This window comes from Hemicordylus capensis, chromosome 2 (genome assembly GCF_027244095.1).
Source record: "Hemicordylus capensis ecotype Gifberg chromosome 2, rHemCap1.1.pri, whole genome shotgun sequence".
Classification (NCBI taxonomy): Eukaryota; Metazoa; Chordata; class Lepidosauria; order Squamata; family Cordylidae; genus Hemicordylus; species Hemicordylus capensis.
The window spans coordinates 132,157,472-132,174,882 of NC_069658.1; the positions used below are offsets into that span (position 1 = coordinate 132,157,472).

The 17,411-nt window shown below is 46.1% G+C and overlaps 1 protein-coding gene across 2 annotated transcripts in view; it reads right to left on the reverse strand.

Annotated features, from left to right (window-relative positions):
* Nucleotides 1-17,411, reverse strand: part of ECPAS (Ecm29 proteasome adaptor and scaffold) — a 139,680-nt gene that overhangs the window by 98,432 nt on the left and 23,837 nt on the right. For both annotated transcript variants that reach the window (XM_053296388.1, XM_053296389.1), the window contains exons 9-12: nucleotides 16,179-16,260; nucleotides 7,852-7,971; nucleotides 6,818-6,903; nucleotides 190-268 (exon numbers count right to left, since the gene is read on the reverse strand). In XM_053296388.1, the coding sequence (XP_053152363.1) occupies nucleotides 190-268; nucleotides 6,818-6,903; nucleotides 7,852-7,971; nucleotides 16,179-16,260 (367 nt within the window). The remainder of the gene's footprint in view (nucleotides 1-189; nucleotides 269-6,817; nucleotides 6,904-7,851; nucleotides 7,972-16,178; nucleotides 16,261-17,411) is intronic.

Genomic DNA, 17,411 nt, shown 5'->3' on the forward strand with positions numbered 1-17,411 from the left:
CAGCTGGCTATTTACATAATCCAGAAAACAAATCCTTCCTCAGCTACTTTCAAACATATTTTCTTTGACAGTTTCTTTGTAGGTGCTAACTACAGCATATTCAATAATTTTTTTCAACAAAATATCCAATAACATCCTAGACTTAAAAAACAATAAACATCGGTTGTTATAAGGATCCTTTCGACTCACCTCTTTATATTCATTAATCAGTTTTGTCAGTCCATTCAAAAGCATTGGGCCTAGTGGCTTTATCTTACTGTCTGGGCAACTGAAATTCAATACATGAAAGAGTATTTTTATTTATTTATTATTGAATACATTTTTATACTGCCCCACATGAAAGTCCCAGGGCAGTTCACAATCTAAAAACACAACATCAATTAAAACAGTTTAAAGTACAGATAAAAACTCCAAAACTGAAAACTTTAAAACTATAAACTAAAAGACTGACTAAACAGGTATGTTTTCAGGTCCTTCTTAAAAACATCCAGAGAAGGGAAGGCTCTAATTTTGTTAAGAAAGAGTAACAATTTAATGATTTTTTTTTAAAAAAAAGGTTGCTCACCTGTAACTTATGATCTGGTAGAGATCTGTTGATATCCATTAGAATGGGTTCTGCACCTGCGCGGAAGCCTCTCGGTGTCGAGTTATTACAGCTCCTTTTCGGCGCCTGTGCCCCCGCCCCACGTGGCTATTTAAGGCGGGAGGAAGCACAGGCAGCTCAGTTCCTTGGAGACTGCCGAAGCAGTCTAAAAGATGGCGAGTTCTACTGGAGAGATCCACAGTCCACTGCAGAGGGGAGGTTCGGGAGGGTCTAATGGATATCAACGGATCTCTACCAGATCATAAGTTACAGGTGAACAACCTGTTTATCTGGTACGGGATCCATTGAATCTATTAGAATGGGTGTTTAGTTAGCTCCAAAAGGAGGCAGGAGCAGTGATTATTGTAACACCCTTTTTATAACAGCTCTCCCAAAGCTCACCTCTGCCGCGGAGAGCAGATCAATGGCGTAGTGTTTCACAAATGGTTCTTCGGAAGACCAGGTAGCAGCCTTACAAATGTCAGAGAAGGATACTCCTGATAGGAAAGCTGCAGAAGCGCCAAACACCCTTGTGGAATGTGCCTTGATAGATCTGGGGGCTGGTACTTTCTGTATCGAATGGGCCAGGCGAATGGTCTCCACGAGCCAATGAGATAGACGTTGTCTGGATATCGCTTGACCCATAGTAGAGCCCTTATAGGAAACCAGGAGCTTTTTAGTCTTTTGGAATGCTTTGGTCCTGGATAGGTAATACAGCAGTGCTCTGCGGACATCCAGCGAGTGGAGAGACTTCTCCAGAGGTGTGGAGGGAGATTTGAAGAAGGTAGGTAGAACAATATCTTGGTTGACATGGAAATCTGAAACTACTTTAGGTACAAAGGTTATATCCGGACGCAGGATATAGAACCTGGGTAGAACCTAGCGTATGGCACATCCATACGGAGGGCAGTCAATTCACTTACCCTGCGAGGAGTGGTGATGGCCACTAAAAAGGCTGCTTTCAAGGATACATGTCTAATTGTCGCAGAATGCAGTGGTTCGAACGGTGGTTCTGTTAGAGCCGAGAGGACCAGAGAAATGCTCCAGGGTTCCACAGGCTTGCGTACCAGAGGGCATAGATTCGTAAGTCCCCTCAATAAACTCTTACAGGAAAGATGGGAGAACAGTGTCCTACCGTCCCAGCCCGGGTGCCGAGAAGAGAGAGCCGCCAGGTGTGCCCGTATGGAAACATTAGACAAGGGTGATGTCTTCAGGCTCATCAGGTAAAGTAAGACCTCCCGTATAGAGGCCTGTTTTGGATGGAATCCACAAGACTTTGCGTAAGACACAAACCGCTTCCATTTGCTGGCATAGTTACGCCTCATAGATGGTTTGCATTCGTTCAGCAGGATCTTATTTAGCAGGCGATCCGCCACGCTGTGAGTTGCAGTGTGAGAACTTTGGGATGTAACACTTTGCCGCCCTCTTGAATCAGTAGGTCTGGGCAGTTTGGAAGTCTCTGGTGGATGTTGGAAGTCAGTTTGAGTAGATGCGGAAACCACGGCTGGCGAGGCCACCATGGCACGATCAAGATGCAGCTTGCAGGAGCATTCAAGAGTTGCGCTGCTACCCTGCCCACTAGCGGCAGGGGGGGCGGGAACATGTACGTATGATGCAGTGATCAGCCCAGTTGGAATGTGTCCCCCAGTGAGTGTGGATCGTGTCCCGCTCTTGAGCAGAACCGTCTGAACTTCGCATTCTGTGATGTAGCGAACAAGTCTATCTGAGGAAGACCCCAGAGGTCAAAGATTTTCCGGAGGTAACGGTCATTTAACTCCCACTCGTGGAGGTCCATTGAGAATGAGTGGCTGAGACCGTCCGCCAGGACATTGTCTAACCCCTTGATGTGCATTGCTACCAGTGTTATACTGTTCTTGATGCACCAATGCCATATCTGAATGCTCAGTTTACAGAGCGATCTGGAGACAGTGTCCCCCTGCCTGTTCAGGTAAGCGATAGCAGTGGTGTTGTCCAATTGCAATTGGACTACTCGGCCTTGTAGCATCGGAAGGAAGATCTGAAAAACTGTTAACTGCTAGGAAGGCCTGAAAAACTGCTAACAACTCTAGAAAATGTATGTGCAGTTGACGTTGAGTGTGGGTCCAGAGTCCCTGAGTTGTGGCCGTATTGCAATGCGCGCCCCACCCTTGGAGAGAGGCATCCGTCGTCACCCAGATGGATGGGAGTTGTGGTTGTGGTTGGCACTCCTTTGAGTAGGTTGGTGGTTTGTGTCCACCAGGACAGTGACCGCAGGATTGGTGCCGGTACCAGCAAAGTCTTTGCAGGACTGTAGCGCAATCGATTGAAGGAGGACAGGAACCACAGCTGTAGTTTTCTCATTTTCAGTCATGTGTACCAAACAGTTGACCTGCAAGAAGCCATCAGACCTAGGAGACGTTGTATGCGCCATGCTGTTTGAGAAGGCGCAGCTTGAAATTCTTGAACCAGCGACGCGATGGTCTGATAATGGTCTACTGGGAGAAATGCCCTCCCTTTTGTGGCATTGAGCACAGCCCCTATGAACGATATGGTGGACACCGTAGTCAGGTGGGACTTCTTCCAATTGACCCATATTCCCAGGTCTTGGAGTAGGTATAACATATACTTTATCTGTGAAAGTAACTCTTCTTTGTTTGTTGAGGACAGCAGCCAGTCGTCTAGGTACGGGTAAAGTTTCAGACCCTTTGTTCTCAAATGGGCAACAACCACCGCCATGCACTTGGTGAACACACGGGGTGCCATGCAGAGTCTGAACGGCAAGACTTGGTATTGGTAAAGTGAGATCCCTACTGTGAACCGCAGATACTTCTGGAAGGAGTGAAAATAGGCATCCTTCAAATCTAACGTCACAAGCCACCTCTCGTGATGGAGAAGAGGTAGGAAGTCCTGTGATGTTGTCATTCGATACTTTTTCACATGGATGAACTTGTTTAGATGTCACAAGTCCATAATTGGTCGGATTCCGCCATCCTCCTTCGGTATCTGGAAGTAATGGGAGTAGAACCCCTCCCATCAATTTGCCCATCACACCGGTACTATAGCCTTTTTTTGAAGGAGTTCCTGAACTTCCTGCAGCAAAGCAGGCGTAGCTGTCGTGAAGCGTATGCCCCTGAAAGATGGCTTGGTCTTGAACTCTATCGCGTAACCGGATGACACAATCTTCAAGACCCAGCAATCTGATGTTATGTTGTGCCATGCTTTCGCATGACTTGCCAACCTGATGGAGTTGGTGGCTAGGAGGGCCGGCTGTGAGATGTTGTAGGCTGGAACTAAATTCTCCCCAGTGTTCTGTGAGAAAAGGTGACGGGATGTTCCAGGTGGATGCAATGGGCTGTTTTGCGCTTCAAAGGCGCTGTTTGTTTCCATCCCCCTGTTTATTGCATTGGCTGGAGGGAAATCTGCCCTTTTGTTGCGTTGTCCTCTTGCTAAAGGGCTGGTAAGACTTACGGAAGTCTCTCCAGTCCTGCTGTTTGTATGTGGATCTGAGCCAGTAATAGGAACGCTGATTGTTCCCATAGGAGGTTGGTTGCGGGGTAGCAGATGTAAAAGTTTTAGCAGTAAATTTTGATTTCTTCATCTTTTCCATGGTTCCGTTTCCTCTGAGAATAGTCCCTTCCCATCAAAGGGGAGTCCTTCAATTTTATCTTTCATATCTTGTTGCAGGGCCGCAGAGCGAAACCAGGTGTGATGGCAAAGGGTGATAGCCGTCATGATGGAACGTGACTCCGACTCTGCCAAATGCTTTGCTGTGCTTAATTGCTGACAGATAAGGTCACCAGCTTGCTGCAACGTTTTACGGAAACTGTGTTTTAATTCCTCTGGAGACAGTGTATCTAGGTCTTTCTCTAAAGCTTCCTATATACAATAGCTATGCTTGGCCATGCAAGTTGAATAGTTGGCCACCTTAACCGATAGACAGGACGTGGAATATAGTTTCCTGCCCATTACATCCAGTTTTCTGCCTTCCTTGTCCGCAGGGGTGGTATAGCGTCGACCAGATTTGGAGGAGGTAGCGCAGTCAATAACTAAAGAGTTCGGGACCGGGTGTTTAAACAGGTAAGTATTATCCTGCTCTTGTACTCGGTACAGTCCTTCAAGCCTTTTTGAAGTTGGTGTAGAAATTTGAGGCACCTGCCATGCGTATTGCGCCGCATTGGAAATAATGGGCAATAGAGGAAGTGCGATAGGCTGGGCTGATTGAGACCGTTGCATAAAATTGTATACTGGATCGTCTATGGTCTTGAGTTGCGATGTGAGATCCAGACCGAGTGTACTTGCCATACGTCACACGTGGGAATGGTAAGCTTTTAATTCTTCCGTTGGCGACACATGAGAGGGCGTAGCGACATCCAGTGAAGGGTCCAACTCAACCGACTCAGTATCAGACTCAAAATCCGACGAGCTGTGGTGGCTGTCCTCAGAGTCCGGAATGGAAAGTGTATGGTGTGTTGGCACCATTGGAAATATTGCACGTGTGGGCGAAGGAGCCGGTAATGGATCTGTTTGCGTTTCTGTTGACGTGAATGGGGTTGGCAAAGTCTGAGTAGACATTGTGGTAGTATAGGTACATGTCTGAGTGCCCATATTAGTCAGGACTTTGTTAGGAGGAAGTGGAGGAGCGGATGGTTCAGGTGTTGATGGTAACCTCCTCTGCCAGGCACGGTCCTCGTGAACATCATATGTTGCACCAGGTGAAGTTGTACCTGGCAATGCAGTCTCCCGAGATGGAGAAACATGATGACTGAAGCAGCAGGTATGCCAAGGATTAGACGTAGAGAGTTGCGCAGCAGTGAGTATTCGCGGAGCAGTCCCAGTCACGTCTTCCTCTGATTGTGGAAATCCCCGGAATGTAGAAGGTGTATTTGTAGTGGAATCCAGCATCTTAAGAAGAGGATCCAGAGGGGGCGCTACAATGCCCTCTACGTCAACATCCTCTAGTGCAAAGGTCATGGGTGCCCGGAACCTAGTGGTCACCATGGTGATATTTGTTGGGGTGTTCAGAGTAGACATTTAGGCCTCGTCCCTCGATGTCCAAGGAAAAAACACGAAGGAGCCACAGAAACCAAGTGATTCCTACGGCGGTAGCAAAGGAACTGAGCTGCCTGCGCTTCCTCCCGCCTAAATAGCCATGTGGTCATGTGGGGCAGGGCGCAGGCGCCGAAAAGGAGCTGTAATAACTCGACACCGAGAGGCTTCCGCGCAGGCGCAGAACCCATTCTAATGGATTCAACGGATCCTGTACCCGATCTTGTTTTTCTCATTTACTATGCTCGTGTAAAGGGTATTTCCAACCTCCTTCTCACTGCAGCCCCCTGAAAAATGGGATGAGGCATGGGTGGAGGGTTGGTTAAAGATCAGGGCAAGAACCTTCCACATTCAGAGCTCTGCTTATGGAAGGTGCCTATGCTCCTTTCCCTTGCAGCCCCCCATATCTGAAAGGTCCCTGACACTCAGGAGCAGCTTTTCAAAGGAAACTGCAGTGGAAAGGAGATGGAAAAAATTAGGGATGTGCACAAACTTGTTCGGACACTGGGCAGTTCGGTGAGTTCGAAGGCGGGGGGGTGGGTAACTTTAAGGGTGGGACAGGGTGCACTTACCACCCCCCTGGCCGTGTTTCCCCCACTGACGCTCACTGGAAAACCGGTCTGGCGGGGCAGCAGTATATCTCTCTGCTGCCCTGTCCACTCCTCAGACCAGAAAAGACAGTAAGACAAGTGCATGCCCACGTGTCTGCACACATGCCGCATACCCGATGTATGCGCGAGTGAGCACGACGTGCATTCCCAACGTGCACACACAATACTTCCTGTCACTTCCGGTCCAAGGAGCAGACAGGGCGGCAGGCAGGTACGCTGCCGCCCTGCCAGACTAGTTTTTCAGCGAGCGCCAGCAGGGGACATGCAGGAGGAAGAGTGCACCCTCCCCTGCCGGCTCCATGCACATCCCTAGAAAAGATCACTTGCATGAATATTTTATTTATTTATTAATCACATTTAGATACTGCCCAAACTTCGTCTCTGATATCATTCTATTTGCACAAGTTTGGAACCAAGACATTGTAATTATCTTTCCTGATGGCATAACACCTTTTTGTTACTTGAGAGTAGAAAACACCAGTATATCTCCCTAGTTGTTGGTTTAACTTTGAACTTCATTTAACATTAAATAACTGTAGTTTGACAACCAAAGCTATATTTATGGCTGTAATGCCATAAATAATATTCAGTTACTTACATTACACAAATATGATGCACAAATTGAAGGGATAAGGTTCTCAGTTTTGCATTCGTATTTGCTCCAAAAAGTCCATCATAGACAACCTGGCAGGAAAAAAGAAACTCATCAGAAATAATCTTATTTCAGGCTCTTTTCCACAGTGTCCTAACAGACAGTAAGCACAATCATGAAGTAAATTCTGATGGACTGCATATACAGGAGGACCTCGATATTTGCAGGGATTCTGTTCCCAGCTACAACTGCGGATACAGAAACGTAAATAAAAAGTCGTTGGGGCTATGGGATTGCAGGGGTTAGGTTCCAAGTCGTCAGGAAAATGATCGAACATTTTGGAGGGAAATGCCGGGGGAAGCGCCCTACCATACTTTGCTGGTCCCCTGAGTTGTCCTGTGCCCCGCAAATCACCAGGTGATTTTTTTTCTTTTTTCTTTTTTAATGGAGCCATTTTGAGGCTCTGAAACACAAAATGGCAGCCAGAAATGACCTCCGCGGTCATTTCCAGCCACCACCACCCATGGATAAGCGACACAGACATGTTTTTTCCCTTTCCCCCCATGTATGCCCAACCATGGATACGCGAATCCATGGATAACAAATTGTGGATATCGAGGTCTGCCTGAATATTCCTCTCAAGGATTTTTATATTCCACTGTAGTTCCACATTCCTTCAATAAATGAAATCATGTTTAACAATTAAGATTGCTATTAATACCTTTTTATTTATTAATTCAAATTATTATTTTTTTGCATATACTATTGTAACAAATTATCATACTCACATTGTATCTTAAACCACATTAGTGTTCCCAGGTTGGCATGTCTGAATATTGCAAGTGCAGCAAAACCACCATCAAGTACCAAAAAAAACTATCTTAAACTATTATAGTGCAACTTCAGCTATGTAGACTGCATACCCTACACTGGTCTGATGCTTGCCAAGCCCATGATAGAGATGCCCAGATACAGGCAAAGTATGTAGACTTGGTTTCGGAGAGGGTGAGAACTATATCCTTTCTGCATAAAGATGTTACCTGAATATTTGCAGGAAACATTTCTGCAGCTTGCCTGGAACGCAGAAGATGAGGGACAATCTTTAACTTAACCCGTGTGCTGACTGGATCACGTTTCAATTCTGGTTTCAAAACAGCTCCCTATAATAAACAGATACGGGGTTGTAGGGGGGAAATGTATTCAAAGAGAACTACCTACCATTCAGTCATGAGCAGAATCGTTTACAATGTAAATGTATGTAAATTGTATAAAAAGCTAAATAGCTGCTTGTTGATTGCATTTCAGTGGGAATCTGGATCCTTAAGAAAATGCATCCAGTCAACTAGAAGTGGATATGAATGGATAGAACTGAGAGATGCAGAAGGAAGGGGCAAGCAGAAAAGCCCAATTTCATGTATAGAACTCGACCCATGGAAGTTAGGACTCAAGCCGATATCTGAGACTTTGTTCATATATACAACATACTAGAAAGTTGTTCACACAACCAAAGTGGGGAGGGCTGGAGGGAAGACACGGCATGAGCAGCAGAGACACAAATTACAAGACACAATAAAGAGGCTGCTATGAATGAATTAAGATTATTTAACATAGATTAGGTCTGGCCAAGAAAAAAATTCAGGGATTCTTCCAAGTAGCCTTCTTAGGAAGAGACCAATGGACATTAACCTATTATGTTGGACGACTGAATGAAAAATCAATTAAGAGCCCAATTGGATCAGTCAAATGCTCCATTTAGTTCAGCATCCTGTTCTCATGATGGTCAGACAAATGCTTCCAGACAATAGCATCTAGGCAATAGTCCCCCGTCTCCAGTATTCACTTGTATGACACCTTGAAATGAGGAGGTTCAATTTAGCTATCATGACAAAAAGCCACTGACAGACCTATCCACTATGAATTTCTCTAATGTTTTCTAAGGTTGTGGCCATTACCACATCTTGTGGCTGCAAATTCCGTATATAAATTATATCTCATGTGAAGAAGTACTTTCTTTTCCTCATGCACTGTGCATCAAATCCTTTTAATTTTATTTATTTATTATTTATTATATTTGTACACTGTTCCAAACAAACGTCTCTGTCTCAGCAATTTGCAGCAAAATAAAACAAATTAAAACATAAATTAAAACCTTAAAACAATTTAAAAGTACATAGGAACACAGGAAGCTGCCATATACTGAGTCAGACCATAGGTCCATCCAGCTCAGTATTGTCTACCCAGACTGGCAGCAGCTTCTCCAAGGTTGCAAGCAGGAATCTCTCTCAGCTCTATCTTGGAGATGCCAAGGAGGGAACTTGGAACCTTCTGCTCTTCCCAGAGCGGCTCCATCCCCTAAGGGGAATATCTTCCAGTGCTCACACTTCTAGTCTCCCATTCATATGCAACCAGGGCAGACCCTGCTTAGCTAAGGGGACATGTCATGCTTGCTACCACAAGACCAGCTCTCCTCTCCAAGTCTAGTTGGGTGACTGAACTTGGGCGACTGAATGTGTCTTTAGTGACTTTTTTAAAGTTGTCAGAGATTGGGTGGCTTTTGTTTCAGCAGGGAACGCATGGCAGAATCTCGGGGCGGCAACAGAGAAGGCTCACCCTTGCGTAGCAAGCAGACAAGCCGGAGCTGCAGATGAACCTCTCCAGATGATCTCAAAGGGCAATAGGGCTCATAGTGTAGAAGACGTTCTCTTAAATAAGATAACCTAAGGGTCTCTTATTTAGGAGGGCCTAAACTGTTTAGGGCTTTGTAGATTACTAGCTGGCCCAGGTGCAAAGCAAATGCGTTCCTAGTTTTCCCTTCCTCCCCCTCCATTTCAGGGCTCAGCCAATTCTCCTCCCATCCCTTCAGCCAAGCTCCCTCTCCACCAGCAGCTTTCATCCTCCTCACAAGGAGGCCGACGGTCCCGTTTTCACTGCCTGCTCGGCCACTTGCAGTGGCAGTGCCGCTGCCTCTTCCTCGACCTCCCTCCCTCCCGCCATCAGATCTCATCCTCTCTGCGAGGAAGCCAATGGCCCCATTTTCGCCGCCTGCTTGGCCACCCTTGGTGGCTCGCAATGGTGCCTCCTCCTCGGCCTCCCTCTCTCCCTCCTCACCAGCTCTCGCAACTCCCAGCAGCTGCTCGCTAACTCTCACGAGAGCTGCCATGCATGGGATTAGCCATGGGTATGCCTTAGAGAATTATATAGATAGAAGAAGATAAGCAGAAGATAACCAGCACTTTGTATTTTGCCTGGAAACATATTGGTAGCCAGTGTAGTTATTTTAATATATGAATAATATGGTCTCTTCGATATGACCCAGAGACCAACCTGGCTGCCGCATTCTGTACTAACTGCAGTTTCCGGATTATGTACAAAGGCAACCCCACATAGAGCGCATTGCAGTACGCACGTCTGGAGGTTACCAGGAGAAGCCCTGCAGAAGAGGAAGGACAACATCTGCTTCTCAGCGAGACCCAGGGTGAGAGCCTGTGTGCCTGTCTGTCTGCCTCCTGCTGCCTGCCGCTGCTTACTGTTTGCCCCATGGGACTGGCTGCTGATCTGTAGGGAGTCTGTGTAGGACTGGGGCCCAAGGATAACTCAGCAGTTCCTGAAGTCCACCTGCCCAGAGTAGCCAACCCTGGGCCTATTTAGTGATGCTGCCTGTGACCCCAGCTTGCCAGAAGCCCTGCAGAATAGGTAGAACAACATCTACTTCCAGAGGGGAGAGCCTATATGCCGGGCTGCTGCTGCCCCCCACTGCTTACTGCTTGCTGTTTGTCCTGTGGGACTGGCTGCTGATCTGTAGGGAGTCTGTGCAAGACTGGGGCTCAGGAGCGACTCAGTAGTTCCTGAACTCCACCTGCTCAGAGTAGTCAACTCTGGGCCTATTTAGGGATACTGCCTGTGACTCCAGCTTGCCAGAAGCCCTGCAGGAAAAGAACATCTACTTCCTAGGTAGACCCAGGGTGAGAGCCTGTGTGCCTGCCTATCTGACTGCTGCTGCTGCCCCTGCTGCTTGATGTTTGTCCTGTGGGACTGGCTGCTGATCTGTGGGGAGTCTGTGCAGGACTGGGGCGTAGGGGTGACTCAGCAGTTCCTAAACTCCACCTGCCAGAATAGCCAACTATAGGCCAGTTTAGGGAAGATGATTGTGGTGCTGGATCTGCCACCAGAGGTGTGTTTAGCCACAGGGCATGGGTCTGTGGCCTCCTGGGGGGGGCCCAAATGCTCATGGGGGGCCTCGCCAGAGCCGTGATGCCCTGCCACTGCTGCCCGGCCCCCGCCGCTGCTATTTCCCCCTCTTCACCGCCAGGGGGGGTGAACACAGCAGCCCACCCCCCCACCCCCGCCGGGTGCAGGCAGGCCTCCTCAGCCTGCGCACATGCACAGTAGGAGTATGGAGTGTCACATCCCATCACAGGATGCGACATACCAAACTCCAACTGCGCACATGCACAGGCCAAGGAGGCCGGTCTATGCAGGCCAAGGAGGCCCGCCTGCACCCGCTGCCGCTGGGGGGTGGCCTGCTCTGCTCATCCCTCTGGCGGTGAAGAGGGGAAAATAACGGTGGCATGCGGTGGGGGCCGGGCAACAGCAACAGGGCGTAGGGGCTCTGGGGAGGCCCCCCAGAGCATTTGGGGGCGCCCCAGGAGGCCTTGTTTCAAGGAGGCAATTATTAGACCTCTTCTGAAGAAGCCTTCGTTGGATCCCTCAGAGTTGAACAATTATAGGCTTGTTTCTAACCTCCCATACCTGGGCAAGGTAACTGAGAGTGTGGTGGCCTCCCAGCTCCAGGTAGTCTTGGAGGAAACTGATAATCTGGACCAGGGATTCTCAGCGTTGGGTCCCTAGATGTTATTGGACTTCAACTCCCATAATCCACAGCCCGAGTGGCCTTTGGTTGGGGATTATGGGAACTGAAGTCCAATAACATCTGGGAACACAACGATGAGAATCCCTGATCTAGACCCATTTCAAACTGGCTTTCTAGTGGGCTATTGGGTGGAAATTGCCTTGGTCAGCCTGATGGATGATCTCCAATTGAGAACTGATAGAGGTAGTGTGACAATGTTGGTCCTTTTGGATCTCTTGGCAGCTTTCAATTCTATCAACCATAGTATTCTTCTGGAGCATCTGATGGGGTTGGGGGTGGGAGGCACTCATGGGGCATCTGACGGTGTTGAGGGTCGTAATCAGGTAACATCCATAAAAATGGGTTCTTCGACTGCGCAGAACACTTCGGGAAGAATTCATTAGCTCTTCACGGCGCCGACCAACCACCCACTGCACGTGCTTCATGCTTGCTCATATCGGCGGTTTGGCACTTCATAGTTCAGTTTCTTTCTGACAGCCAATGCATTTGGGTTCTTCATTAGTACTTGGCTCCTCAGAAAGTATTTATTGCTAAATGTATTGGTTTGACTTGGATTGTGACTGGAATTGTTATCCACTTCTACCTCTCAGGCAGATTCCAGATGGTGTCCCTTGGAGACTGTTTCTCTTCAAACTCTGAACTGTTGCATGGTTCAGGGCTCCATATTGTCTCCAATGTTGTTTAATATCTACATGAAACCGCTGGGAGAGATTATCAGGAGATTTGGTGCAGGGTGTTTTCAATATGCTGATGACACCCAAATCTATTTCTCCATGTCAACATCATCAGAAGGCATAACATCATCATCATCATCAATTCAATTTCTATACCGCCCTTCCAAAAATGGCTCAGGGCAGTTTACACAGAGAAATAAAAAACAAATAAGATGGAACCCTGTCCCCAAAGGGCTCACATTCTAAAGAAGAAACATAAGATAGGCACCAGCAACAGTCACTGGAGGTACTGTGCTGCGGGTGGATAGGGCCAGTTACTCTCCCCCTGCTAAATAAAGAGAATCACCTTGGTAAAAGGTGCCTTTTTGCCCAGTTAGCAGGGGTTAACATCCCTAAATGTTTGCCTGGAGGCAGTGATGGGCTGTTTGAGGGATAAATGGAGACTGAATCCAGATGACGGATGTACTTATTGTGCAGGGTCAGAACCCAGATTATTTTGATCTGCCAGTTCTGGATGGAGTCACACTTCCTCAGAAGGAACAGGTACGCAGTCTGGGTGTCAGGTGAGGTGGTAGCCAGAGGAACACTTCAGGGAGAATTTGTTAGCTCCTTGCAGCGTGGACACAGAAACGGACAGCTGTGTCCATTTCTTGAGATAAACAACCTCAGAACAGTGGTACATCTGCTGGTAAGCCCCAGATTTGACTACTGCAATGCACTCTATGTGGGGCTGCCTTTGTATGTAGTCCGGAAACTGCAGTCGGTACAGAATGAGGCAGCCAGGTTGGTCTCTGTCTGGATCATCTCAGAAAGACCATATTACTCCTGTGTTGAAAGAGCTATACTGACTACCAATATGTTCCTGGGCAAAATACAAGGTGCTGGTTATAACCTATAAAGCCCTAAATAGCTTAGACCTTGGGTATTTAAGAGAACATCTTCTTCGCCATGACCCCCACCACCCTTTGAGATCTTCTGGAGAGGTTCATCTACAGTTTCCACCAGGTTGTATTGTGGCTGCTTAGGGATGGGTCTTCTCCACTGCAGCACCGAGGCTTTGGAATGCGCTTCTTGTCAAAATACGAACCTCCCCATCTCTGACAACTTTTTAAAAGGCAGTTAAGGCACATTTGTTCACCCAGGCTTTTTAATTAGATTTACAGTTTTTAATAGTTTTTAACCGTTAACACTGTTAAATTGTAAATTGTTTTAATGTTTAAATGTGTACTGTTTTTATTGTAAAATACCCAGACATAGTAGCTTTGGGCAGAATATAACACAATATTAAACAAACAAACAAACAAATAAATGCTAGTGTTCTGAAGTAATTTATCTCAAGAAACAGATGCAGCTAGAGTATCAGTAGAAGCTGATAGAAAGCACTCTGGCCACTGCCTCAAACTGTGACACCAGAGAGAGGTTTGGGATTTTGGGTCCAAAAGCACACCCAGACTACAAACCTGTTCCTTCTGGGGAAGTGTGACCCCATCCAGAATGGGCTGATCAAAACTGTCTCATGAGTTCTGACCCCACACAGTAAGTACTTCCATCTTATTTGGATTCAGTTTGTTATTTATTATATGTATTTATTTATTTATTTTATTGTTACATTTATATACCGCCTTTCACTAAAACCCAAGGCGGTTTACAGCAAAATTTAAAAACAAGATTATAAAAATGACACAGTTAAAATATTAAGCTAAAAATAAAAGACAAATCTGATTTAAAAATTTAAAACACAAGTATAAAAACAATGCAAAATACAAAGTACAAAGAGCAGCAGCAGAGACAATCATATAAAAGCCTGAGTAAAAAGCCAAGATTTAACATGCTTTCTAAAAGCTGTGATGGAGACTGAGGAGCGAATAACCACCAGGAGAGCATTCCAAAGTCTGGGGGCAGCAACAGAGAAGGCCCTGTCCCGCGTGCACGACAACTGAGCCTCCCTCATTGTCGGCACCCGGAGCAGAGCCCCCTCAGATGACCTCGTCAAGTGGGCAGCAACCCTTGGGAGCAGGCAGTCCCTCAGATATCCAGGGCCAAACCGTTAAGAACTTTAAAGGTCAAAACCAGCACCTTGAATTGGACCCGGAAACGAACTGGCAGCCAGTGCAGCTCTTTCAGAATGGGTGTGATGTGCTCCCACCGGGTAGCTCCAGATAAAACCCTAACTGCCGCATTTTGCACTAGCTGCAGTTTCTGGATATTCTTCAAGGGCAGCCCCACGTAGAGTGTGTTACAGTAATCCAGCCATGACGTGACTAAGGCATGGGTAACTGTGGCCAGATCTGCCTTCTCGAGAAACGGACAGGGCTGGCGCACTAGCCGAAGCCGTGCAAAGGCACCCCTGGCCTCCACCTTAGCTTCTAAAAGCAGACCCGGGTCCAGTAATACCCCCAAGCTGCATACTCACTGACCCTCATCCAGTTCATCACTGCCTCCAGGCAGGCATTTGAGGAGATTATGCCTTCTCCTGATGATGCTGACATGATAGATTTGGGTGTCATCAGCATACTGGTAACGCCCTAAACCAAATTTCCTGATGATCTCTACCAGTGGTTTCATGTAGTTATTAAAAAGCATTGGAGACAGTATGGAGCCCTGGGAGACACCATATAAAAGTTGACGTTTTGAAGAACAACAATTTTAATTGCAGAACTAGTTGGCCCAGGAGCAGAGCATCTGCGCTCCTAGTCTGGCCCAGCCTCCTGTCAGCCGCCAGCTGGCCACCGCCTCCTCTAGTCAGCCGGCTCAGCTCCGCCAGCCAGCCACCTCCGCCCGCCTCTGCCTGCCAGCGTGGCTCCACCCACCACCTCTGCCCATCGGCCACCTCTGCCCGCTGGTACAGCTCCACCGGCCTTTTGGCCGCCTCCTCCTGCCAGCGTGGCTCCACCGGCCGCCATTGCTATTTTCTGTCCTGCTCGTGAACTCTCACGAGAGTTCCGCCACTCTCACAAGATTTCCACCACGCATTAGAACCAGCACGTCTTGGAGAATTAAATATAAAGAAGATCATCTCATGAGTTCTGACCTCTGGAAAATCCCTTGCTCTACTGCAGATTGACACATTCTTAACAGCTGGTAGGATGTTAACCTTCTCTCTGTGGCAATGGACATGGGATTTACAGCATTTCACTGATTTGTGTCTGGTTCTTTATGTATATGTATTAAGTGGGAGGCACACTTTATTATTTATTTATTTATTTATTTATTTGATTTATATACCGCCCTTCCAAAATGGCTCAGGGCGGTTTAACCACATTGTGATCTTAATTTGGAACAGTGTTAACAACTTTGGTAGCTTAATCTTTGTCCCTAGTTGTGCAGTGGCAAAGACACAATCAGGGTTAGAATTGTACGCATTTGTGATTTAAGATTTTTTATAAAAGCACAACATTTTATATATGCCAAGAGTATCGTACAAAGGTCAAAATTAGAGATAGGGAGGCATTCCTAATATATCCAGAAGTCTTTTTAATATTTTCAGAAGCAAAATATGGCTGGTTACTATGGGAAGAAGAAAGGAACTAAAGCTGCCCACCCCACAAATTAACTCTCCATTTTCAGAGTATGAGTAGCAGGCAACTCCAAGAGACAAAACTCGGAATTTCCTCCTTTGAGTGCTGGAGCATGTGGCCAGACTCCTAATCTCCCTATAATATATTTAGAAGTTGCCTTGTCATCTGTTTGAGCCATAGCATCTTTCAATTGTAATGCAAGGGTGTGAGAATTCACTAATTCAACCATTAAAATCAGAAACTGCAAATATAAAAAGAAATGTATTGCCAGTACAAAGCCAAAAGTTATAGAAAGCAAGTCTTACCTCCTTAGTTTTTAGTGGTATGTCCCCAAGGTACACTTTGTACAGCTTGTTGATGATGGCTGGATTATTCCAGTCAATTAAGCTAAAGAATGTTAAAGAGATACACATAGACTAAGGTTGAATAATTATTTTTAAATGATTATGAGCAAAGCTAATTAGCTGTCAGTAGAGCAACACTTTCTCTTCCATGCTATAAATCTCACTAATTGAGTAACTATGCATATGCATAGCTAAACAAACACTGGAGGCAAACAACTGGTGTTTGAAGCTTTTAAAACCTGCTACTTCTTGTCTCCCCAACAGAGTCGTCATCGTCGTGACTGTGACATGTAGGGTTTTGTCATGTCTGAAGATGCCAAACATACACACACACAAAGTCTTGCTGACATTGTTTAGCAAAGAGGCACATGCTAACTAAGCAAAGAGGCACCTTTTTAAAATGATGATTCTTTTTATTTAGCAGGGGGGAGCAACTGGCCCTATCCATCCACAGCCCAGCATCCCTCTAGAGGCTGTTGTTGGGGTCAATCTTATGTTTATTTTTTAGACTGTGAGCCCTTTGGGGACAGGGAGCCATTTTTATTTCTCTATGTAAACCGCTTTGGGAACTTTTGTTGAAAAGTGGTATATAAATATTCATCATATCCATATCCATGTTAGAAAGGTGGATTTGTGGGGGTGGGGGTGGCAGGAATCATATCGAAGCAGCAGAAAAATGCACCTAAATACTATGGGCAGGATCAAAAGAAGAGCACAACTAGGTCCACACCCTAAGGGGACCTGGGGCTTGTCTTTCTCAAATAGCAGCCTGCCAAGGCCACATGGCAAACTGTGCTTGAAAGTCCCCTTGCTTTCAAAAGTGGTTTATAATGTTGCATGCTGTTCAAGGAGAAAAAGGCCACAACTCCCACATAGCACAAACTGATTTTATCTTGAATATTAAGATTTCTGATATTGTTTTTAAATTGTTTTTAACTGTTGCAGCCTCTATCTTTGTATAAAGCATACTTTTAGTTTCTACCTTTGTAGGTGCTATGCTCCAATATGTATGCATTGAATACATATTTATTTTATATAACAGCTGACTCCAAAGGCTCTAGGCAGTTTACAAAACTAAATACAGTAAAAACAGAATAAAACCAACTATTAAACAATTAAAATTTAAAACATTCAAAGATTACCATAATTTTAAAAAATTAAACAGCAATTAAAAATGTAAAACATTCGGAGATT